Source organism: Mytilus edulis, chromosome 4 (genome assembly GCF_963676685.1).
Source record: "Mytilus edulis chromosome 4, xbMytEdul2.2, whole genome shotgun sequence".
Taxonomy (NCBI): Eukaryota; Metazoa; Mollusca; class Bivalvia; order Mytilida; family Mytilidae; genus Mytilus; species Mytilus edulis.
In genome coordinates, this window is record NC_092347.1 from 31122793 (window position 1) to 31148488 (window position 25696).

General features: G+C 31.6%; 1 protein-coding gene across 2 annotated transcripts; it reads left to right on the forward strand.

Moving 5' to 3' along the window:
• Positions 1-12110: 12110 nt before the first annotated feature.
• On the forward strand, positions 12111-25478 carry LOC139519426 (centromere protein H-like). Of its 2 annotated transcripts, none has more exons than XM_071311519.1 (9): positions 12111-12255; positions 15207-15342; positions 15623-15674; positions 16753-16824; positions 18335-18412; positions 19073-19136; positions 19528-19579; positions 23759-23849; positions 25187-25478. In XM_071311519.1, exons 2-9 carry the CDS (start codon positions 15258-15260, stop codon positions 25338-25340), a joined length of 648 nt encoding a protein of 215 aa, XP_071167620.1. In that variant the 5' UTR covers positions 12111-12255; positions 15207-15257; the 3' UTR covers positions 25341-25478. The 2 variants fall into 2 exon arrangements, with proteins under 2 accessions (XP_071167620.1, XP_071167621.1); XM_071311520.1 differs by lacking the exon at positions 12111-12255 and adding an exon at positions 12337-12445.
• The last annotated feature ends 218 nt before the right edge of the window (positions 25479-25696 follow it).

Below are 25696 nucleotides of genomic sequence, written 5' to 3' on the forward strand. Positions count from 1 at the left end.
CGGCGGGGTGACGAGGGCTTCAAAATGATATAATTACGTCTGCCTCGTGTCTTAATCTTTAATCTGAAAATGGATAATGAGAGTTGGTTGTGAACTTAATTTCACAGCACACATATGGTACCCTTTCCTAATGTGAACTGTCCATTTTTATGCTGCAACTTTTCGGCAGTGTCTCTTTATTGTTACTTATCTTGTATTCAAAGATTTTGTTTTCTATTACGATTTTTATACTTGTTTACTGCTTACAGTTTTTAGTGGATTTCGTGTTCAGTCTAGTTTTCTTTTAAGTGGTTTGTAGACGTCATTTTTCAATTGTGTTGTCATTTATTATTATTGTTCCTTTTGTCTCTTTTGTCTCCAGGTTCAAACAGACTTGAGATAAACTTGTCATATATACAAGGATAAACTTTGTGCGTCAGGCACGTGCTTCGTCTAAATAACTCAAACTCAACACAGGCATTAATATAAAACAAAATTCCGAAAAGTTTTACCAAACAGCTTGGGTAATGTATTCCTGGGTAGAATATCCTTAGTATTTTAACCAAAGTTTTTAAACTGTTAGTTTATAGGTATGACCATATCAACGAAAAATAATGTCAACAGAAAAGTTGACTACTGGTCTGGTGATTGTAACAATAACAAAAATACAGAACTTCAAGGAAAATTAGAACATCATTATAATAAAAGTTCAGTTAAAACCGACAATATGATGATAATAGTCGGGCATCATTGAAACACAAGTTTAAAAATAAATAGAACATGTAATGGTGATAATCTCATCTAAGAAGTCCAGTGGTACAGATTTTTTGATTGATTACATTGCTTTACGTCTAGAAGCAAACTTTGGACGAAAACAAATAAACAATTAATACAATGAGCAGGTCCTGCAGTAGAGGTCAACCAGAATAAAGGAGGGGAAAATTGGAATGCCACTGGAAAATGAGGGTATTTTGGGTCGAGACAGAAATTAAGTTATTTACAAACACATCAAAGAGTTATTTAAGAGATCTTAGCGTACAGGTATTACATTACCATTTGCATCAGATTTCACATCCTCATTCTGACCGTACATGGCTGAGAATTTCCACATACTACACACGATAAGAATGTTCCACTTTTGCAAAGGTGCTACTGCTTGTAGGAAGAAATTACTATACAACTATAACTGAGCTAATCTTGTGGATTAAGACCATATGATATAGAAGTTATGTTTCAAAATTGTACAGAGAGAACATATGATTGTAGAGTAGAATACGACATTAGTTGAAGCAAAACTCCCAGTACTAACATACAATGTAACGGTATTATGTCAACATCGTTTCTGCTAAATTCTATCCTTTCTAATAGCACCTTATGGCTAGCAGATTACCTCTTCATGTGTAGATTATATTTCACAGCTCTCATGCAGGTTCCTCATAACTTAAATAGATAATCGGTCTGGATTCTGTAGCTTTCGTCTGTTGATCATCTTTTCTCCAGTACCAGTGATTTCCAACAAGTTTGAGCTAATGTAGTTAGCAGTGACCTTTTTAGTTGTCTTACTTATAACACATTTTTGTCATTTCTGTGATAAAGTTGTACCTACTTTCGTGTCATTTTTTGTTTTTATTGGCATCATGTACATGCCATTTTGTACCGACAACGGATACGGCGACAGATTTTATATGATATCTATCTCTTTAAAGGACAAGTCTAAATTGAAAACTACGTTCAAACCTATGATTGCGTTGGATAAAAACCGCAATTTCTATACGTGTGTATGTAAAACAAATTTCGTTGCAGAAGGGTTTAAATACAGCACAAACAACATTTTCTAAAAGACCAAAAAAGTATATTCAATCAAAGTATGCTCATGTTTTAATAAAGGATAAAAAACTCAAATGTACTGCTTCAGATTTTTATTCCTTTATTAAAACATGAAGAAACAATACCATAGAAAAGAAGTTGATTCGAGCCAATAAAAATAATGTCTACTAAGTAAAACATTTGCAGAAACCTATGTCACTATTAAATGTTATATTAGATATCAAATTATAAGGAAAAAGTAAAATAACAAAAATACTGAACTCCGAGGAAATTTTAAAACGGAAAGTCTCTGATCAAATGACAAAATCAAATGATAAAACACAGGAAATTCAACTCACGTTTGTATGATTTCAAAAGAATGACATAGGACATGTCAGATTTTATTCATTTTTTATTAACTTTCATCTCAAAGATGTATGAATTGTACACGATAATGGTCATTCGAATCCAACCATCAGATGTCACTACCAAGAATAAAGATCAGAAAACGATCTCACAGAATAGTGAACTGAAGTAAAATATTAGGGGGTTGATGGGGAATGACAAAGAAATGCCATTAAACCTCTCAGTGAGATTTATATAGAATACATTAACAATGCATATGAAAGACTTGTATGTTCCTGACATAAATGAACAACCGTATACTAATTATAATGCACAAAAGAAACCGGAGGGGAAGAAGCATTGAAGTAAAATTGAGAATGGAAATGGGGAATGTGTCAAAGAGACAACAACCCGACCATAGAGCAGATAACAGCCGAAGGCCAACAAGAAATGTTTGATAAAATAATATTCCAATTTATTTCATTCAATTATCGTGCAATTCCATCTTCAAATATTTCAATTAAGGATCTGCGTTTGATGAAAATCAAGAGCATTACATCTGTTTACCTATTTATTGTTAAGAAAAATCTGTACGTAAAGTATGTGTGAAAGTTGAGTTGTTAATAAGAACCACTCAAAACAGTCAAACATTCGTCTTTTATTTGGTATTTGAATGTAAAAAATCAGTAAAAGTCTTTACTTATATGTATATGTGTACTTGCATAATGTCGATTTCTATTCGACTCAGCTCATATTGAACAAGCTGACACCAAAATAAAAACATATTGAAGCAAAACTACAAGTACTAACATTGAAAACATATTGAAGCAAAACTGCAAGTACTTTAACATTGTATGGTTTCTTCTTATCAAGTTTAGTACTTGGGAAATTTTACTATCAGGTCGATGTCTCTGCTGAAGATTTTTTTTTCTTCGAGGGTAATGCAAAAGGTATGGGAACATTAAAAATTGTAAAACACTTTACTAGTATATTTTGACCTTCATTATACATTCTTTACCTAATGACATTTCAAGTAATTGTAACAAAAGTATAACAAGGCTAGGCATCTGCAAGTCATCAGCTTCTTATTGTCAAATTTCATAGATAAAGAGAAACCATACAGTGACTTTCTTCATCACCAAACTGATCAAAAAGCGGTGTACTTTGGGGTTTAATACGTGACTCACCTTAAAGACAAACATCATTTTGTGTTCCATTGCAAAAATCCACTCCTATTTCCAATTTCCAACGTTATTGTTATTGCCACAAGTATTATGGCGGGTGACACCAGATGATCTCAAGATCTGCTCACCCTTAAGCTGCACCACATTCCATCCCGATCTTTTATTAGGTCGTTTTGTTAAATTATATATTTCTGTTTAGTTTTTGTAGTCTTGTTTGTTTGAGCGTCTTTTTTTTTTATTATTATTGAATTCGGTGTTTAGTGTCTTTTTAATGTTCTTTTCCAACTGATTTCATGCTATCCTATAGCTATTTCATCCTTGAGGAATGGATAACTTTTAAGATCGCAGCCAAGATAAAAATCCAGTTACTAAAAAGGATTTTCTTGTATGACAAAAAACCATGTCAAAGACACCAACATCTTTTTGGAGAGTGATTTTTCTTGACTTTAAAAATTATTAAAAACTCTGAAAATGTTTTGAATATAATGTAAGTAGTGGGACGGATTTATTATGGGCTTCAAAATTTCAGGAAATATCTAATAAACCTATTTCCTCTTTCAATTCAAACAAACGAGGATAAGAAACGAATTCGATTGAAAGTGGGTAAATTTGAGTATGTAAATAAAAGCAACAGTAGTATACCGCTGTTCAAAAGTCATAAATTGATTGAGACAAAAACCAATCCGAGTTGCAAACCAAAACCCAGGGAAACACGTGAACTATACGAGGAAAACAACGAGACAACAGAAACATAAGTAAATTAAAAAAAATAAAAAATGCCATTTTCCCGACTTGGGACAGCTAGGACATTTTAAGAAAAATGGTGGGTGGAACCTGTTTTTGTGGCTAGCTAATAATTATCAAAGGTACCAGGATTATAATTTAGTACGCCAAACTCGCGTTCCGTCTACATAAGACTCATCACTGAAGCTCATATCAAATTATTTATAAAGCCCAACACGTACAAAGTTGAAACATTGAGGATCCAAAATTCCAAAACGTTGTGCCAAATATGGCTAAGGTAATCTATGCCTGGGATAAGAAACCCCTTAGTTTTTCGAAATATTCAAAGTTATGTATAAAACAGGATATTTATAAAAATGAACACATTATTGATATTCATGTCAACACCGAAGTATTGACTACTGTGCTGGTGATACCCTCGGGGACGAAACGTCCACCAGCAGTGGCATCGACCCAGCGGAGTAAATAGTTACCAAGATTATTATTTAGTACGCCAGACGCGCGTTTCGTCTACATGAGACTCATCAGTGACGCTCATATCAAAATATTTATAAAGCCAAATAAGTACAAAGTTGAAGAGCATTGAGGATCCAAAATTCTAAAACAATTGTGCCAAATACGGCTAAGGTAATCTATGCCTGGGATAAGAAAATCCCTAGTTTTTTTTCGAAAAATTCAAAGTTTTGTAAACAGGAATTTTATAGAAATGATCACATTATTGATATTCATGTTAACACCAAAGTGTTGACTACTGGCCTGGTGATGCCTTCCTCATTCAGTTTTGTGCAAATTATGAAAATTTAAGTAATTATACATAATCACATTATTCTCATAAAATTTCATGGATTATAGATAATTCCTAAACATACAAATGTTACAGGCATTTTCTAAAATGCCTGCAAGATTCAGGTATTTTACATTATGAGTAATTTTTGAAGGCAATTCACAAAATGCCTGGAAAAATTGAAGGTATTTTACAAAATGGCTGAAACTACTTTGTAGCATGAAATGTTACCAAAAAAAATCCACATTTTGATAAACTTGGATCATGTCACAAATTAAGCTCTTTCGTTGCCTTTTCTGATAAAACATGAATTTCAATAACATTGGGTTTGATAAAGCCCACACGTCACTCATGAATATATATCTTCTCTTTTTCATATGTTCTAAAAAAAAACCAACACAGTACATTATCATGATTAATTTGACTTGTATCTTTTAACGGACTGTAGCAGATCTGCCCATGACGGGTGATGCCTCTATAACAGGAGCAGCTTATCCTGTCAATGCATCGTTATTTTCTCTTCTTAATGGACTTTTCAGATTTTAACCACTAGCTGTTTATAACTGAGTGCAAATACCCTATGATTCCCTTGAGGCTGTGAAGAGGAAGATACTCATATTTGCATCACAATCAAATAATTGTATGGTGACACGGCGTGGCTATGCTATAAAAAGGGGAATTTGTTTGGAAATGGATGTTTAAATTCTTATTCTATATGAATTGGAACATTAAAATATGTTGCCGCATGTTTCAATCGGCAGTTGTAAATCCTATCCTATACCGGGGTTAATCCACGAGGCTTGTATAGGGTATATTGGGATACGGGATATTTGCCATTTTAATTTTAGGGATAAGGGATATTTGTCCTAAAAGTAAATGGGATATGGGATATTGATGCATTTATAAGGATATTGAACTTTTAACATGAAAAAAAATATGTGGAATTTGAAAGTCAAGTACAGAAATATTTACATCTCACTTGATAGTCCTTGATAAAATTGCCCAAAAAAGTTTAATATTAAAGGTCATTTTAGTGCTTTGTTGATTTTAATTGAGTTTATGGTCGTTTTATTTAAAAGTCACCCAAACCCAAGCGAAAAGTATTGATCTATTTTCGATATTTATATGCTCATGTGTACTGATAATTTTAAAAGTATTTGTTTTGCTTTCCATACCTCGTTCCTTATTGTTAATTTTCCTTTTTTAGATGGTGATGTTCCTTTGGCACTATCTTACGGTGTTTGTATAGAATAGAATAGAATATTTTATTTACCAAATTAGGGCCCCAGGAGGGCATATGATACAGACAATATTATTATAAACAATAACATATGCAATACACACACAGTAAAGATATGTAACAAGTGTTATAAAAATAATAAAATAAAATAATATAACACAGAAAATACACTCAACGAAATAGTAGCAATGTATTATTATTCAATGAATACTATGTTGAAAATGACTCAAGTGCACCCGGTAAGTGTATCTTCACTTTGAGAAGACAAACATGAGGCATTAGTAGTTTGTGCGGAGAAATGTCAATATATAAAAATACAAAAAAATACAAAAAGAACCCAATAAAAAACAAAGCAATTAAGCACTCCCACATTTGACTATGAGGTATACTGCAAATAACAAAGTTTATTTAATAAAGGATATTTAATATGACTTATCTGCAGAAAGCACCAAGAGTCGGTGCTTAAAGGGGAGTCCCTATTTGTACTTAATGCAGATGAGTCAAGCTCCTTAATTATTGAAAATATATTTTTAAAACATATTTCTAAGATTATAGATTCTGTGTCCAGCCAGCAAAGATCATCAAGGGACGGTGCCAAAGAATTTGAAATTCTTCTTATGATCTGTGCAGGCTTAACAGGGTATCCAAATTCATATTAAAGAGTTATAATGAATTAGTTATTGCAGATTAAGTTGTACTTTAATTCTTAAGTATCTTCTATATATTTGTAAAATGCAAATAGTACATTAGGATCCTCATTATTCATTATCCAAATTAATTTGTTATCAATATTTAAATTTTGAAAGTTTGGACATGATTTTAATATATTTTGCATCATTTCCTCTCTTTTTAATAAATGAGTGTCACATTTAAATAAAAAATGAACTTCATCCTCAACCTCACCTGAGGTGCACCTGAGACAAATTCGGTTTTGTCGAAGAGTACCCTGGTATCTACCAGATTCAATTTGCAATTTGTGAGCAGATATTCTTAATCTAGTAATACATTTCCTTTGCTCAAAATGTCGAATTATTGACAAATAATTTTCAAAACCATAGTTGCACTTGAATGTTACATAAGTTCGTAGTTTACCATCTTTATGTTTGTCTAGCTGTTTTTTCCACAATGCAGTATAGTATCCCTTAACTATCTGACCACAGTGTAGTTTAAATGTTGAGTATTTTTCAAGAATATCACAACTCCTCCGCTTTGCCCGTGTCTGTTGTAACGTTTTGGATTTTAATGAACGAAATATATGTATTACTGGTAAATTATTTAGTCTTGGAAGTTTTGAAGTTTGGTTCTACCTATAGAAAACTTATTTCCAACGGGATAGCACATCCTCATTTTTACGGAGATGTTGTTTACCGTGCCATTGGATGATGGATGTGTAATGATTGATAATTTAGTCTCAGATGCATTACTTTTTATTAGTTGTAATTGGCTTTGAACTAGCTGTCAGTAACTGCGAGTACTCTCAGATCTGTACTGAGTGTCTTTTTTTATGGGATGTACAAGTACTCGGTCACGTCCACTCTCTGTTTTTGTTAGATGTATTTCTATTTGTATCCATCTGATGAGTTAAGCCTTTTTCAACTGATTTGTATAGTTCGTTCTTATATTGTACTGTTACACCACTGTCCCAGGTTAAGGGGAGCGTTGGGATTCCGCTAACATGTTTAACCTCGCCACATTCTGTATGTATGTGCCTGTCCAAAGTCAGGAGTCTTTAATTCAGTGGTTGTCGTTTGTTGCTGCGTTACATATTTGTTTTTTGTTCATTTTTTTATACATAAATTAGGCCGTTAGTTTTCTCGTTTGAATTGTTCTACATTTTCATTTCAGGACCTTTCAGTATAGCTGACTATGCGGTATGAGCTTTGTTCATTGTTGAAGGTCGTACGGTGACCTATAGTTGTTAATTTCTGTGTCACATGGTCTCTTGGCAATTGGCAATCATGCCACATCTTTTTTTTTTTTATATTATATGCTCATATGCATTGATAATTTTCTTAGATAATCATAGATTTTTGTTAGATGTATCCATCTGATGAGTTAAGCCTTATTGTTGTCAATGTTTTTATTTGTTTTGATGCTTTATATGATTACAGGATATTTTCTAGTGTTTTACCTCTTGTTTTTTATGTGGCGAGGATCTTCAGAGGTCTCCACGTTTCACAGATTGCTCTGTTTTGCCAGACAAGCTGGGGCCGAGGGACGTCAGAGCACGTCTCATATCAAAAAGTAGATATTTCGCCGTATAAACTATGTTAATAACGAATAATTACTAAATAATCAATGTAAATTAATATATTTTCTTTCTATTACTGGTGTTGTGAGGAAGGAAATAAAAAAAAGTAACAAAAATATTGGGATCTATGTAATTCATAAATTTCAAGATCACAGAGTCAAATGTTGTGTTGTAAGCAAGGGCTGTGCAAAAAAAAATGCTGTAAAAATATTGCAACAGTTAAAGTGTAATGTAGGTACATTAGCAGAAAGCTTTCCTGTGTTAAATTTTGATTTATTGAACTTGCATGCTAAATATCCACTTTTTGTTTGATATGGACGTGCTCTGACGTCCCACAGTCTCAGCTTGTCTGGCAAAGCAGCCGTTGGATGTCAGAGCAATCTCGGACAAGAGACAGGATTGAGTCCTTCTGTTCTTTCCAACATAGGTTAACGTGTAGGATGAAGTTTCTTATCAATGAAAGAATAATGCTATCAAAATGAAATTTTACAGTCATATGCATCACGGTTTGAACAATTAAAAAAAGTCTGAAATTAGACCCCTTACATTAAATTTATCGTTTAAGATCACATACAAAGAGATTGTTATACAAGGCTCTACGATGGAACACTTCATCTTTTGGACATATATATTCTTATTTAACACTGGAAGTATGCACTGTAAATTTCCTTTAACACAGTTTGTTTTCCCAGTCAAAATTGTTGACGTTGTAATGATGAGGGAAAAAATGGGCTTGGGAATGAATTTATAATGATTTTTTGGGATATTTCAAAATAGTTTTAGGGATATGGGATATTTGTAAAAAATATTTATTGGGATATTAGGGGTAAACATTATAGGGATACGGGATATTGGGATAAAAACTGAATGGGATATGGGATATTGATACCCCCCCTAAACAAGCCTCATCCACGTAACAAACAGCAATCAGTCAATTAAAACCAAACTTCTGTTTTCTGATCCTCAGTTTCACGGCACTTTTTTTAATCATGAATTTGTAAAAATTCATTTGTGAAATTTGTTCTCTTTAAAGAACTATGTGTCCCTCTTCCATTTAGACAAAATAATCATACATCATACATTTACTATCTAAAAAACTGAGTGAGTACATACACGCAGTTTCACTAAAACAAATCATGACATAAAACTTTCCCAGCTGTTAAGGGGTCATCCATAATTGTCAACCATTTTCTAAAGTGTACAAAACGTACACTTGGGGGGAGGGGGTTAAAAAATCAACATTTTTACCGTACGCTTTTTTTTTATTTCCGGAATTTATATCGTTTCCGTAGGGAAAGTTGATTTATAAAATCGAGAATTGGCTTGGGTGTGTTTCTCTTCTAATTTCTTCTTTATTATTTTTACTTGATGATATTGATTTCGATATCATAATTCTACTCTTCGGGATTGAACGATTACAAGATCAAATTATATGAAAACTAAATCTTTCAAAAATATGAACTAGTAAAATTATTTAAACAAAAAGTTTGCAAGCATTTCTCAGTACCCCTGATTGTCAATTTCACCTGCTTTATTATTGATCGATATCGTTTTACTCTGTTTAATAAACAAAATTGATGGAAACATTAACATGCTAAATTCTTTGAATGTTTTGATTTTGACAAGACGTCATTTTGTGAAAAGATTTTAAACTGGTCCTTCGATTAATTTCCTTGTAATGCATTCCAAAATAGTCAACCAGTAAACCGGAAGTAAACTGATTTTTTCTTAGTATCAGCCTCTTTTTATTAGGAGCACCTCCATATGAAGTTAAAACTTAACTTAAAAAATATCCAATATATGTACACGTTACAGTATATATACATAAACGATAATAGTGCCATGAATGGCATATTTACAGGGACCTTTTAAATCATGTAAATAGAAATATACAGGCGGGAAAATTAAAAACTCAAAATGTTTTAAAATATTACACTTTTATTGATTACTGTCTTGAGCTTTGATTCCATCAACAACTGTCAGTCCATACTTTACAAATGCAATATAACCATGCATTTCCCTTTCTTCGATTCTTAGCATAATTTATGTGCCCTTTTGATAATCTTTTGCATGCTCTAGGTGCCCTTTTTTATTGGAGTTACCATTCCCACTGTGTGATAGGGGAAACACTAATTTTTGTACTCTTTATTCTGACAAAACACAAGCATCATAGATGTCATCAAATAAAAAAGTCAGATATGTTTTAGGTTTTTTTCAATGCAAATTTCTATATTAAACTAAAATATGATAGACAGGATCTTCTTTTTATTAAGAATGACTGATTCTTCTCTTGAAATCTGAAAATGGTTGATGTACACTTTTTGAGGGAGGGTGGGGGGTCTGAAAAAGTGTACGTTTTGTACACTTTGGAAAATGGTTGACAATTATGGATGACCCCTAATTAATCCTACCAAATCATTAGGCCTAGTTATTTTCTCTGCAAGATGTTGTGTTTTTGTCCACTTTTTAACATATGCATCTCAATGATATCATATTTTTACAAATTGCCTGAAACTAAATAGGCAATTTGTTGTATTTTGTTTCAGAATTTAAGTCATTTTACAAAATGATTAGGTTCTTTTTATATAATGCGGCTTATTGCCTGTCAATTTAGGCATTTTTACTTGAACTGCATGAAAATTAAGTCAGTCATTTCTTAATGCCTACTAATTTAGAAAATGTATATGGCAAGCCAAAGTGGACAAAAAGAGCTATTTTCTAATATTATAAAATCATTTTCTAATATAAAAAATTATTTTTTAAAATAAGAAAAATCCTTTCTAATATTAGAAAATCATTTTCTAATATCAAAAAATAACTTTTTAATATAAGAAATACATTTTCTAATATAAGAAATACACTTTCTACATATCAGGAAATCATCATTTTCTAATATTAAAATATTCGGTACTTTTTAATATTAGAAAATCATGTTCTAATATTAAATAGTCATTTTCTAATATTAGAAATTCATTTTCTAATATAAGAAGTTCATTTTCTAATATTAGAAATTCTTTTCCTAATATCTGAGACTACTATAACACATGTGTTATAGTAGTCTCAGCTAATATTAAGAAATAGCGGGTTTTTTTTTTTAATTTAGAAAATCATTTTCTAATATAAGAAATTCATTTTTTCTTATATTAGAAATTCTTTTTCTAATATTAAGAAATAGTGTTTTTCTTTTTTAATTTAGAAAATTATTTTCTAATATAAAAAAAAAAATACGATACTTTTTAATAATAGAAATGATTTCTTAATATTAGAAAATCATTTAAACTGGGTAGCTACGGGTCGGCCTTGATTTTAATATTAGAAATTCATTTTCTAATATTAGAAATTCATTTTCTAATATGTGAAATTCATTTTCTAATATAAGAAATTCTTTTTCTAATATTAGAAATTCTTTTTCAAATATCAAGAAATAGTGGTTTTTTTTTAATTTAGAAAATCATTTTCTTATATTAGAAAATGATTTTATAATGTTAAAAATTGATTTTCTATTCATAAGAAAATTATTTTATAATATTAGAAAATAGCTCTTTTTGTCCATTTTGGCTATGTCTGTAACATATATATATTAAAAAGTCTAAATTGTCAAATATATTTATATTAAAAAATCTTGTGTTGTACTTATGGAAAGAGCAAGACGATATTAAATATGTGAAACACAAAGAAACTTTGATTTTGGATCATTTTGAGGGCCATTCCAGTTCATCAAATAATAAGCGGAACGTACGTGGTAATCCGTATGTTGTTCCGAAACTTAGATTCCGGTTCACAATTTAGCACACTGTAATTGGCGGGAAGTGATGTTGTCAAATTTTTAACACATTTGCAAAGAAAATATACACATCTAAATTGAAGATCCTAATTTCTCAAACTAAATTACACGGAATAATTCTGTTAGTGTAGATATTAGGTAAAGGTCACATATTTATATTCAACTTATCCATTTCTCAGTATTTGGAGTCGCACAACAAAATAAACAATGAAAATACAGCCTTTTTTTTTAGCTGTTCAAGACATCAAATTATTTGGTGTAAGTACAGAAACAGAGGCTGGATGGTTTTCTGAGGTCGTTTGATATCATTGTGAGGTCAAATCAGAAAGCTAACAGAAGTAAGACCGATAATAACCAAAGGGTTTACTATTCACAATAGGCCATTGAATGGGATTTAAAGATCAGTGCATATAATTTACGTTTGCTTGCATTAACATCACATTAACACAACAGCCCGAGTGGATTTTGATTTTCCCACCTGCCCACACGTGCCCACTCTAGCTATAATCTCTTTTTTTGTAAAAATATTGATTACAAATGCTTATATCTGCTTTTTTCAAGAGATAATACTTGCAAGTCTTTAGATTATACAAAAGAAATTACATGCCCACTCCTATGGGTGGGCAGAGTAGACAAGGTAGAAATTTTGCCCACCCGGTGCCCACTCCCATGTTGGGCCGGTGGACAAAGCAAAATCCACCCGAGCTGTAGTGTATGATTACATTTGGATGCATTTATTAGACGGGGAAACTTGGGTAAATTCATGTACTAAGGCAGTAGGTACATGGTTACATTGAAATGTAACAATAATAAAAAAGTTATTGTTACATTGGAGACTTATTGCCTGAATTCATCTATAACTTTCCCTGATGACATACATTTTGTATTTATGACAAGTTTAAGACACTTCACGTATCAACTGCCATCAACAGGCAGTGGTGGATCCAGAAATTTTCATAAAAGGGGGGGGCAACTGACTGCCCTCTTTAGTGATTCCTTATATAATCAACAAATTTTTTCTCCTCAAAAGAGGGGGCCTAGGCCCCCTGAAAAACCCACTAAATCCACCTCTGACGGTGTCATAATTTTTTGTTTCAAGTAATCTGCTTATCTGATGTGTCAGAAAAATCTTCTAAATTAATTTTAAAATTTGTAAATAGAATTGGTTAGTCAGAATTTTATCATCATACGATGACCATTGGCAATGTTTACCGTATTTTCAAGACAAAATTGTAATGAACTCATTAGAAAGCAGCATTTATCTTGAAATTTGTTTAAAATATTGAAATCAGATAAAGACATGTTTCTGTCAAGTTCTGATTATAAAATCTACACCATTTTGTATTCCCTTCTACTGTGAATAAGCCTCTGCCGGTAAGAGCACCTGTGGACACAAAGAAAGATAACTCAAATTTTATGCATTTTCTCTTTTAACTCAAAATCATTTTTCATCCCTCTTACTTTAGGACAATATAAATAATACATAAACTAACACATACACAAATATACTAGTGTTTCCTACAGGTAGTTTTGGGGTGTAATGGCGCCCTGCCGCGATTTTTCTCCGCCCTGCTCTATTTGGGAAAAAAATTTGGCGCCCTGTTTTTAGGGAAAAAAAGGAGGATTTGTCAATGACAATTGATATGACCAAAGCAATATTTTTATATATATGACATAGTTCTTTCTTGTTTTTAAATATTTTTAAAGAACTGATTTTGTTTTTAATTGTGTTTATTGTTTTAAATATTTCATATATATGTTTTACAGTTCTTCTTTTAAAGCATGCAAAACAAACAATTGATTAACTTGCTTGCTATATTTGTTTAGATGTTTGTAAACAACAGGTAGGTAGTCTATTTCAGTGTGTTTACTATTTACTGGAATATGATTGGACAATAAACATTAAATTCATTTCATGTCAATTCTTATTGTCCAATCAAATCCCAGTAAATATAAAAACAGACAGAAACTCCACCTACCTATTGTTTGCAAACACCAAAGCAAACATAGCAAGCAAGTTGATCAATGTTTTGTTTTGCATGCTTTTATAGAAGAACTGTAAACACTTTCTTGTTTAACAATTTGTTTTAAAATGTTTAATGATTGATTACAGATGTAATGTCCTTTTTATAGCATTAAACTAGTATGTTTTAAATGAATCCATTTTATAGAAATTGCCTGTTTATATTAAGTAAGTGCCCTAAAATTGTTGTCCATCGCGCTTAATGTGCCCTCTGAGCTAACAATTACCCTGCCCTTTTTAAAAGCGGCAGGAAACACTATATACATGTAGTAAGTCTGAAATATTTGCAATGACGTTACATGTATGTCTTAAACTTTAACATGATAACTTCATATTTTGTTTTAGAATTCAATATGAACAGTCATGCCTATATATACAATTTGAATTTGACTTAACATGTATATTTAAAAAACTAATAACTTATAATACTTAAGACCTAAATTAATGTATGGTTTAAATTTGTTACTCCAATCCTAACCCTACCAAACCAGGTGTGGGTAGGTAAAAATGTAGGAAGGGAAATAATTTTATTTTTTCCAAAAAGCTGGAACAATATCTGTTGACCCTGCAAGCCTGAAAATCGGAAATGAATAAAATAATACATGACTTAGTTTTTATAAAAAAAAATTGAGTCGGACCATTTTTGCAGGGTCGGTCGGGATTGGGGAAACAAACAATATTTTATTTTAGGCCTAATATATATATAGGAAAATTAACAAATTACAATCATTATTTATAATTGGTAATGTGTTTTATAAATGGAATTTATTGCAGTTTCTGTACATGAAGATACAAATGTATGTGTAGAAATCCCCTTAGCTATTTGTACCACAAACCTGTTAAATGGGAAACAACTCAATGTTTAAATATGGGGGAGGGAAAATACAAACTTGTGTGTTATTTTTAAATTATCAATCTTTAAAAAAAACTTTTAATAATTGTCAATGATGTGAATGAAGCTATAAATGGTAGATTTTCTTTTTGTGAAAAGAAAAAAAAAAAATACTGGAGACTGATTAATGTTGCTGTGTTATTAATTTATCTGTATTTTCATTATATTTTCCAGATGTAAATCATGTAAATTGACCCAAAATAACCAGGTCTAATCATACATATTATGGAAGAAACAGAGTTAGAAAAATACCAAAAGGAAGTATGGATGAGGAGCCAGATTGTAAACCATGATATTCAAAGAGAGGCAGGTATAAAAGTATTTAATATTTTTGAGTTTTGTGTTTTGAGTAACCTAGCATTCATGTCTGCCTGCTCATCAATATTTTTGAAAGTTTCTTAGTTAATCAAGGACTTTCCCTTTCCTTTAAAGCTCACCACGGTCCGAATGGCCCCATGTGAGCTTATGCCATTTCTTGGCATCATTCATTGTCGTTGTCTGTCGTTGTAAACTATTTAAAAAATCTTCTCCTCTGAAACTACTGGGCCAAATACCTTCAAACTCAAACTAAATGTTTTTGTCTTTTTCAGCGACCAGTTCTACAAAAGTTACTAAAGATGACTCAGTGAAACTGATCAATTTGTAAGTGTCCATGTATCTTATGACATGAAATAAGTGTTTTATGAGGGGGGGGGGGGGGAGCAATACCTTTTTGTATTAACCTGTTATGGCCCTTTTCAAGGTGTTGTTGACTGTTTTCTGAGATCAATTTAAGCTGTTAACTGTTTTCAACCCACTTTGTTAACTGTTATCAGCGTTTTTGCTTTTTTTGTTAACTGTTTTTGCCAAAATCGAAGTGTTGTTAACCTGTTAACGGACCCGCTATTGCCCCCCCCCCCCCCTTTTTTATTTTAGCAACTTTTGAGAGTAGAAAAATAAAGTGAATATGTAATACTTGGATCTTTCACTGTTTAACTGCATCAACCAAATTTGAAAATCTCAAAATTAGAACGCTAGGAAATAGTCTACTAAGGGCTAAACACGAAAAAACGTATCTATGAAAATAATTTGTTTTACAGTGTTATTTATTAATCTGTACAAAGCAATGTTTGTTTGTCAATTGAAAAAAAACATATATATAATTTGACTGATTAGGTTACTATTGATTATATATTTGTAATTGAGATGAAAATACAAAACATATTAAATACTAAGTATCAATTATTGAATAATTTCTTAAAAAGGCAACTATAAATCTACTCTTCCTATTTAGAATGTAAGGAATACATACCATTGCTTTACTTCTTCAGAAATATAGGACTTAATTTATACATGGCTGATGCACATAAATGTTTTTTAAATACAAAATGTGGAAGATCTCCTATTTCAAGCCAATCATAGACATAAATCTAGTTAAAAGTCATCTTATTCCTCACTTCTACTTTAGAAATAAAAATCAAATCATTCATATTAAACATATATTTTTAGCATGCATGCACAAAAAGTAAGATGTTGGATAATATTATAGGTCAACCTTACTAGGTATTGCAATGTTTCTAATTAAAGATGCTGAGGTTGTATTGGGAATTTTCATGCAAAAATCTGGAAAAAATATTTTTTTGTCTGTGACATTGAAAATATGGATTCTGTGAAACTTTAATTTAGTTATTATTAAAATTGATATGGATACACATTGTACCTAATTTGTTCAATTCTTCAGATTGACAGAGTTAGGTGAAGATTTAAGAAAACAACATTTTGATAAAGACAGAAAAGAAGTCATAATTAAGAGGTTTGTCATTATTTTGACTATATCAAAAAGAAATAGCATCATCTTGTTTATGTCACTGAAGTTTGCTGACCATATGCTGAAATCTGTCCAGAGTTATAAATCTTCATAAAATATATTGTAGATATTATTCCTTGTATACACTTTCAATCTCCTACCTCATAGCATCATTTGTAGAAATGATATGTTGGATCTAATTTGCAAAACTCTTAAAGGAGCTGTCTTTGTCATCATATTAGTTAAGCTTGCTCTTCATGCAATCTTTTTTGTAGAGGTCAGCAGGAGACATTGTCTGTTCCTAATTTAACAGTATTTTATGTTGTTTCTCATGTCAAGAAGCATGTATTTGGAAATTTTTCATGGATCAACCCTACACCAGTTAATGCAATTAAAATGATTTGGATACCACCCCCTTAGCCTGATATTTTCTTGTATTTCATGTCAAAAAGAATTAGAATATTTATGGTTGGCATTAAGGGTTCTGTCCTGTCCCATACTTGAATAAAATTGGAGAAAATATAATTGCCATTTGCATACTGTAACCCAATTTGGGGATCAATTTTACAAAATAATTATTCAATGTAAAAAAGAATAAGATAAATAACACATGGTCAAATGATATCAAATTGTTGTATGCGGAATGTCGTTTGTATTGAACCCTCATGAAACCTAAGTGTTTTGATTGCTCCCTTGATAACTTCTGTTGCACTATCTGAAAGTTTGATCAATCATTCTTTATCTGAATAAAATTGTGAAAGGAGAAACTATTTCAAAATTGAGTGATAAAACTGATACATGTACAGCTTTTCTTTTAGATGTATGACTCTTAGCCAAAGAAACTGTATTACCAAGCAGACACATGTATTGAACTCTCCTGATTTAATTGATAGTGGACGATATTTCTCAACCTTCCTTTCATTGATATCTAGCAAATAGAATTTTAACATTGAAAATTATATACAATGTATGTAAAAGCTGTAGACAGTGTTCATATATCTTTCAATAACCAAGGTTATAGGCGTGATATATACTGACAATTCAGTACAATTACCCTTTTCGCCGATTGATGGAAGTGATTTTAGACACATATATATGTACTTTCTGGACTGGCAAATACTGCCTACTTCTTGTAGATTTGATAATGTTTTGTCTTGAACAAAGTATTGAGTGTTTAACCAATTATTTATAACCAGTCATCAATAGATTATAATAGCATACCAGATAATCGATGGTAACAGTATTTAAAAGATTTGGAAAACTAAAATCTTACACACATATTTCTCAGATAAATTTGTTTTTTTCCACTTCTAAGCTCTTTATTGTCAATAAGTATGTATGTCCCTCCTAAAAGTAAAACTCACAAAATATGGTTAGTTATAGGATTGAAAAATAGACTATTACATGATTTTACATTGCACTATAGTTGAAATATCTTGTAATCATTTTCTAAAATTAAATTGATTTTGTATATATGAAGTACACAGTATTTACAAACTTGATAATGTTTTAATAGAATACAGCTTGGGAATTTTTTGGTTAGAGAAATATTTGAAGAAGAGAATATTAATGATGAAAATAAAGAGAAGTTAAAGTGAGTATTTAATATGAAGTTAGAATCTTCCATAGGGGTTTGCAATATTGGGTTTGGGTACAGAATTTGGAATTTAAAAATAACTTTGAACAAATAAACAATGTTGCTGTCCATCAGGTTGTCTTTTTCTGAATTTTCTACCAACAGACCAGACATATCTCTGTGTCAACAGTTTGTTACATGACACTGTCCCTCTGCCTTCAGATTCTACCTAGAAAAGAGGGGAGAAATATACCAGAGGGACAGTCAAACTCATCGATCGAAAATAAACTGACAATGCCATGGCTAAAAATGAAAAAGACATACACAAATAATAGTACACATGACACAACATAAAAAACTAAAGACTAAGCAACACGAACCCCACCAAAAACTGGGGTGATCTCAGGTACTCTGGAAGAGTAAGCAGATCCTGCTCCACATGTGGCACCCGTCTTGCTCATGTTATTACAAACCCAATAAATAGTCTAATTTGGTAGGTCACATTCATGAAAAGGAAAGGGGATTGCATTTATGACGTAAGGAACATATCCTTTATCATCTGTGCAACTGTTATTCCACAACAGTCAACCAACTCCTGATGGCGTCTTTAAAATTTACATTAGAACTCTTGGTTAAATAGCTTCCTTGTTATGTTTATATATTATTTTATATTGGCAGATACATTGCAGAGTTGTTAGAGAAGCAGTGTCGACTTGTCTCAGAAATAATGAAAGCCTTAAAGGTATGAAGAATTTAAAATGACATTGTTAGAATGGAAAGTCTTATCTAGATAAAAAGTAATGGTTCTAGGCCTCTAACTTTTTATGGAAATCTTATAAAAAAATCCAGATGAACCCACTCAGATAATGTTTACAACATATTTCAATAAAGACCTCTTCCTTTGTATATTACAGGTAGAAAACTCACTTTTTGACATTAGTATTAATTTATAATTATGTACATTGCTCAGTCATTCTATGATTTGGCTAGTTTTAATACATTATATAAGTGATATTTTAATTTTTAATTAATTGTAGACTACATATACTTCTTTTTTTGACCATCAAAAATGTCAAAAATCATTTAAAAATGTGTAGTTAGAAGTGTAACCACGATAAATATTTCTTTTCTAGAGAACAACTGAACTACGAAGTAAACTTGATACTCTGAAGAAAGACAATTTTGGTAATTAATCATTTTATATATTTGTTTATTAAAGTTCCAAAAAGCAATCCTGACCCACACAGGCCTTCGTCTGCCATGTGATGTGTTGCTTTCTGTTGTTCCATTATTGTTTTTCACATGTGTTAAGACCTGAAGTAGTTACTGTATAAATGATTTCAATGATCTTGTGATTTTAATATACAACTCTGTTGGGTAGATATATATTTGATTTATGAACTTGTTTAAATGATTGTTCTTACAGAAGCAGTAAATTACAATTATTTTAATCCATTTAAACAATATAGAATATATAATGTTAATATACATAGTAAAGAATAAAATAGACAAATTAGTGAACATCTGTTAAATTGTTACATCATTTGTTATTATCGATATAAAAATTATTTATGTCATGTGAATTTCTACAAATTATATTTAAGAAGTAACTGACACACGATTAGTCAAATACATTTAGAGGATTGATTTTTATGTAAAATGGCAAATTTATTTCTTATATTAAAAGCACTTACTACATGTGCACATTTATGCAAGTTTTAAAGTCATATGAAACTTCAAGTTATACAAGAATGAAGTATATGTTTTTTATAACTAAATAGCTAATTTTTATTAGCTCACCTGGCCCGAAGGGCCAAGTGAGCTTTTCTCATCACTTGGCGTCCGTCGTCCGTCGTCGTCCGTCGTCCGTCGTCGTCCGTCGTCCGTCGTCGTTAACTTTTACAAAAATCTTCTCCTCTGAAACTACTGGGCCAAATCAAACCAAACTTTGCCACAATCATCATTGGGGTATCTAGTTTAAAAAATGTGTGGCGTGACCCGGTCAACCAACCAAGATGGCCGCCACGGCTAAAAATAGAACATAGGGGTAAAATGCAGTTTTTGGCTTATAACTCAAAAACCAAAGCATTTAGAGCAAATCTGACATGGGGTAAAAATGTTTATCAGGTCAAGATCTATCTGCCCTGAAATTTTCAGATGAATCGGTCAATCGGTTGTTGGGTTGCTGCCCCTGAATTGGTAATTTTGAGGAAATTTTGCTGTTTTTGGTTATTATCTTGAATATTATTATAGATAGAGATAAACTGTAAACAGCAATAATGTTCAGCAAAGTAGGATCTACAAATAAGTCAACATGACCAAAATGGTCAGTTGACCCGTTTAGGAGTTATTGCCCTTTATAGTCAATTTTTAACCATTTTTCGTTAATTAAAGTAATCTTTTACAAAAATCTTCTCCTCTGAAACTACTGGGCCAAATTAATCCAAACTTGGCCACAATCATCTTTGGGGTATCTAGTTTAAAAAATGTGTGGCGTGACCTGGTCAACCAACCAAGATGGCCGCCACGGCTAAAAATAGAACAAAGGGGTAAAATGCAGTTTTTGGCTTATAACTCAAAAACCAAAGCATTTTGAGGAAATCTGACATGGGATAAAAATGTTTATCAGGTCAAGATCTATCTGCCTTGAAATTTTCAGATGAATCAGTCAATCGGTTGTTGGGTTGCTGCCCCTGAATTGGTAATTTTGAGGAAATTTTGCTGTTTTTGGTTATTATCTTGAATATTATTATAGATAGAGATAAACTGTAAACAGCAATAATGTTCAGCAAAGTAAGATCTACAAATAAGTCAACATGACCAAAATGGTCAGTTGACCCGTTTAGGAGTTATTGCCCTTTATAGTCAATTTTAACCATTTTTCATAAATTAAATTAATCTTTTACAAAAATCTTCTCCTCTGAAACTACTGGGCCAAATTAATCCAAACTTGGCCACAATCATCTTTGGGGTATCTAGTTTAAAAAATGTGTGGCGTGACCTGGTCAACCAACCAAGATGGCCGCCACCGCTAAAAATAGAACATAGGGGTAAAATGCAGTTTTTGGCTTATAACTCAAAAACCAAAGCATTTTGAGGAAATCTGACATGGGATAAAAATGTTTATCAGGTCAAGATCTATCTGCCCTGAAATTTTCAGATGAATCGGTCAATTGGTTGTTGGGTTGCTGCCCCTGAATTGGTAATTTTGAGGAAATTTTGCTGTTTTTGGTTATTATCTTGAATATTATTATAGATAGAGATAAATTGTAAACAGCAATAATGTTCAGCAAAGTAAGATCTACAAATAAGTCAACATGACCAAAATGGTCAGTTGACCCCTTTAGGAGTTATTGCCCTTTATAGTCAATCTTTAACCATTTTTCATAAATCTTAAGTAATCTTTTACAAAATCTCCACTGAAACTACTAGGCCACAATCATCTTTGGGGTATCTAGTTTGAAAAATGTGTCCGATGACCTGGCCATTCAACCAAGATGGCCGCCACGGCTAAAAATAGAACATAGGGGTAAAATGCAGTTTTTGGCTTATAACTATGAATTCAAAGCATCTAGAGCAAATCTGACAAGAAGTTAAATTGTTAATCAAGTCAATATCTATCTGCCCTGAATTTTTCAGATGAATTGGACAACTGGTTGTTGGGTTGCTGCCCTCCAATTGGTAATTTTTAAAGAAATTTTGCCGTTTTTGGTTATCTTGAATACTATTATAGATAGCGATAAACTGTAAACAGCAATAATGTTCAGCAAAGTAAGATCTACAAATAAGTCAACATGACCTAAATGGTCAATTGACCCCTTAAGGAGTTATTGCCCTTTATAGTCAATTTTTAACAATTTTCATTAATTTGGTAAATATATGTAAATTTTTACCAAATATAGTTCTCTGTTACTAATGGGCAAAGTTCATTATAGATATAATTGTAAGAAGCAAAATCGTTCAGTAAAGTAAGAACTTCAAACACATCACCATCACCAAAATACAATTTTGTCATGAATCCATTTGTGTCCTTTGTTTAATATGCACATAGACCAAGGTGAGCGACACAGGCTCTTTAGAGCCTCTAGTTTTAAAACTGATGTACATATAATTTTTTATCAAGAAATTCTATAATTTGTTTAAATTTAGAAGAAATTTATCGTTTTATAATTGTTTGCGTCCAGTAAACAATTCGCTGATATATTTTCCATATGCAGTGAACTCAGCAAGACCTGTCTCGTAAAAATCTGTTGATTCCATTATACGCAATACTCATGGATCTGTCATTGAAATAACCTATTATCTTATTGCACATGTTATAGACATGTTCAATATCCATGCTTCTTTCTTGATTATTTACTAATTAAGGTGACAATCAGCAAACTACAATTTCAAAACTCAACTATTAATTGGCTGCCATATTTTCAAATCATAACAGACTGAGAGAAATTTTGTTTGATGATTATATGATATGGATGTGTAAAAAATTATAAAATCGTGCACAAAAGACTTAGTTTTGGATGCATTGGTTCATAAATTGAATAAACATTATTTTTCGCTGGTCACAGCTCGTTTCATATGATTTTAAACACTAAGGTTAAGTTATAATAACATTGAAGACCTATTGGTGACCTTCTGCTGTTGTCTGTTCTATGGTCGGGTTGTTGTCTCTTTGACACATTCCCCTTTTCTATTCTCAATTTTATGAAAATAATCAAAACACAGAGAAGGGTCAATTTCCCATGTATTTTCTTCATTCAATGGGTCAATTGATAACATTTGTAAACTCTACTGGAATTTTGATGATGGAGAAATGTGTGTTAAGCAATGGCATTTTATGAATGAAATTGTTGATTGCATTTTACATGTTTGAATACAACACAATTCTTCAGACAATAGGGAGTTTTTCAAGGTAGCAGAACAACTACTGTCACATAGAGCTATAGGATGCTGTAAAGATGGAAATTTAAAACATAAAATTAAAAACGAGAAATTTCCCCTCATTAAAATTCTCTGTAATTTATACATCATCATAGATGTAATGGTACTGAAACTTATTCTACCACCCTCTTATGATATGGATGGTAAACAGCAGCTTTCTTTATTTTTCATTTTGCCACAATCACTATTTAATATTTACTTCATATCTCAATAAAGTTTCGGTTTTGGAGAAGTGATTTTACATATGAAATAGTATTTTAAAATTTCAAAATATGCTGCTGTACAGTGTAATTTAAATTCTGGTTGATGATACGTGGAATATGTATATCACATCACCACCTGAACATTGATATTTTGTAAATATCAAACAGAGAGGAGATGAAAAAGGTGCTTGTGATAAGACAGATCTTTTTTTTTTTACAGAGAAAAGAACAGAAAGTAGAAGAATAATGTTGGAGATAAAGGAGAAAAATGAAGCAAAACAACAAATTATCAGAGACCCAGAAACTATGCAGTAAGTAAAATTTGCATCTGATAATTTTTTTTAAAAGCTCTTAAAATTAAGCTGTCTCCTTCACAGGGGAGATTGGTTGAAGTATAAATGATAGCATTTTGAAAGATAAATAAAACTTTATACTAGAATGAAATTGAGAATGGAAATCAGGAATGTGTCAAAGAGGCAACAACCAAAGAGCAGAAAACAGTAGAAGGCCACCAATGGGTCTTCAATTCAGCAAAAACAAAACTCACCTGGAGATGTGCTTTTGCTGGTCCCTTAACAAAAATGTAAACTAGTTTTGTGATAATGGACGTCATACTAAACTCTATATGTTTATCATACTAATCTTACATGTAATTGTGTATTTCATTTTACATTGAAGATAAGGAGAGCTATGGGAAAAAACTCATTTTAATATATATATAGAGAATAATACATGGCAAAATCTGTATCATATGTCGTATCATCCCGAGACATCAATATCAGCCCAAGGGCCTTTAGGCCCGAGGGATGATATTGGTTGAGGGTGATACGGCATGTGATACGGATTTTGCCAGGTATTATACGCTTTATCATATATTTCAACAGAAGAGTATTATATTGTATGAACTGTTTTCTGATCCATAGCACTGGGTTACCTTCAGTTCTACTTTTGTCTTGTTTCAAAGGCCTAAAAAGAACTGCTCAATTACTTATCCGAAGCACCTGGGTTACCTTACAATTTACGTGCTGTTGTTTTAAAAATATTTTGTTTATTATTGTATTTATTTGTGTATTTTGTATTTTTTATAGTTGCATTTAGTGTGCCAAAAAATATGAAAACTTGACGTTCGTGAAGTCACATACAATATGAAAACTTGACATTTGTGACGTCACATATAAAAAAATGACGTCATTAAAAAAAATTACCTATTTTGAGGAAAATTTTTCTTAAGCAAAAAAAAAAAAAAAAATGACTTTATGTAAAAAAAAAATAATAAAAAAAAAAAAAGTAGGGGTGTGATAAAGGGTATGCGATAAAGGGTAGGGGTGTGATAAAGGGTATGCGATGAAGGGTGCGCATCAAAGTTGCGCGATATGGATTAAACAGCAGGCTATTTATCAAATATGCAAAACTACTGTATTTACTACTAAACATATGATAAATACATGTATCACATAATTATGAATCTATATAAGGTAGGCATACATATTGGGCAACATGACAGCACATATAAATAAAAGCGCCTCTTGATATTAATGTGTAGTGATTAGCAAATTGTTATGAAATTCTAGAGCCACTTGATATTTCTGTGAAGAGTATTCTTGAGCAAATTGTCATGAAATATTCATCTAAACTTTTGATATTGCAGATCCTTGAAAGAGTTTGATATTATAATGCAGAAGATTGTGATAGCCAGACATACCTTGCAGGGTCTTGTGTTAGGTAGTGGAGTAAACTGGGCAGATGACCCACAGTTGTTGGAAGTCGTCCTAAAACTAGGAGAAACTTTAGACTTTAAGTGACGGACAAATAATTGTTGTTAACTTGGAGAACCTGTTTATATTTTTCTATTCATGAAAACTACAGATTGTATTAATCATATGAAGTTTATGTTTGTCACATTAATATTATAGTTAACTTATTAAATATCAATTTCAGTTGGCATGGCTACTGTTTCTGGAAAAAAAGGCCATTAGAAATTTAACATAAAATCAAAATCAAGAAAGCTGACTGAAAATTTCAGCTTGTACAAAATTTCAGAGTGTGCACTATTCTTTTAAAAGAAATTGATTTCATTGGTTTCGAACTATTGTTATGTCCTGGATTTGCAATTGAATTTAGTATATTTTACACTCTCTATTTTTAACTGATTTTTTCG

Coding starts and splice junctions, on each gene's coding strand:
- LOC139519426 (XM_071311519.1), top strand. CDS start 15,258: ATGGAAGAAACAGAGTTAGAAAAATACCAAAAGGAAGTATGGATGAGG. Junction 15,675..16,752: donor TCAGTGAAACTGATCAATTT/GTAAGTGTCCAT, acceptor TCAATTCTTCAG/ATTGACAGAGTTAGGTGAAG. Junction 19,580..23,758: donor TCTGAAGAAAGACAATTTTG/GTAATTAATCAT, acceptor TTTTTTTTACAG/AGAAAAGAACAGAAAGTAGA.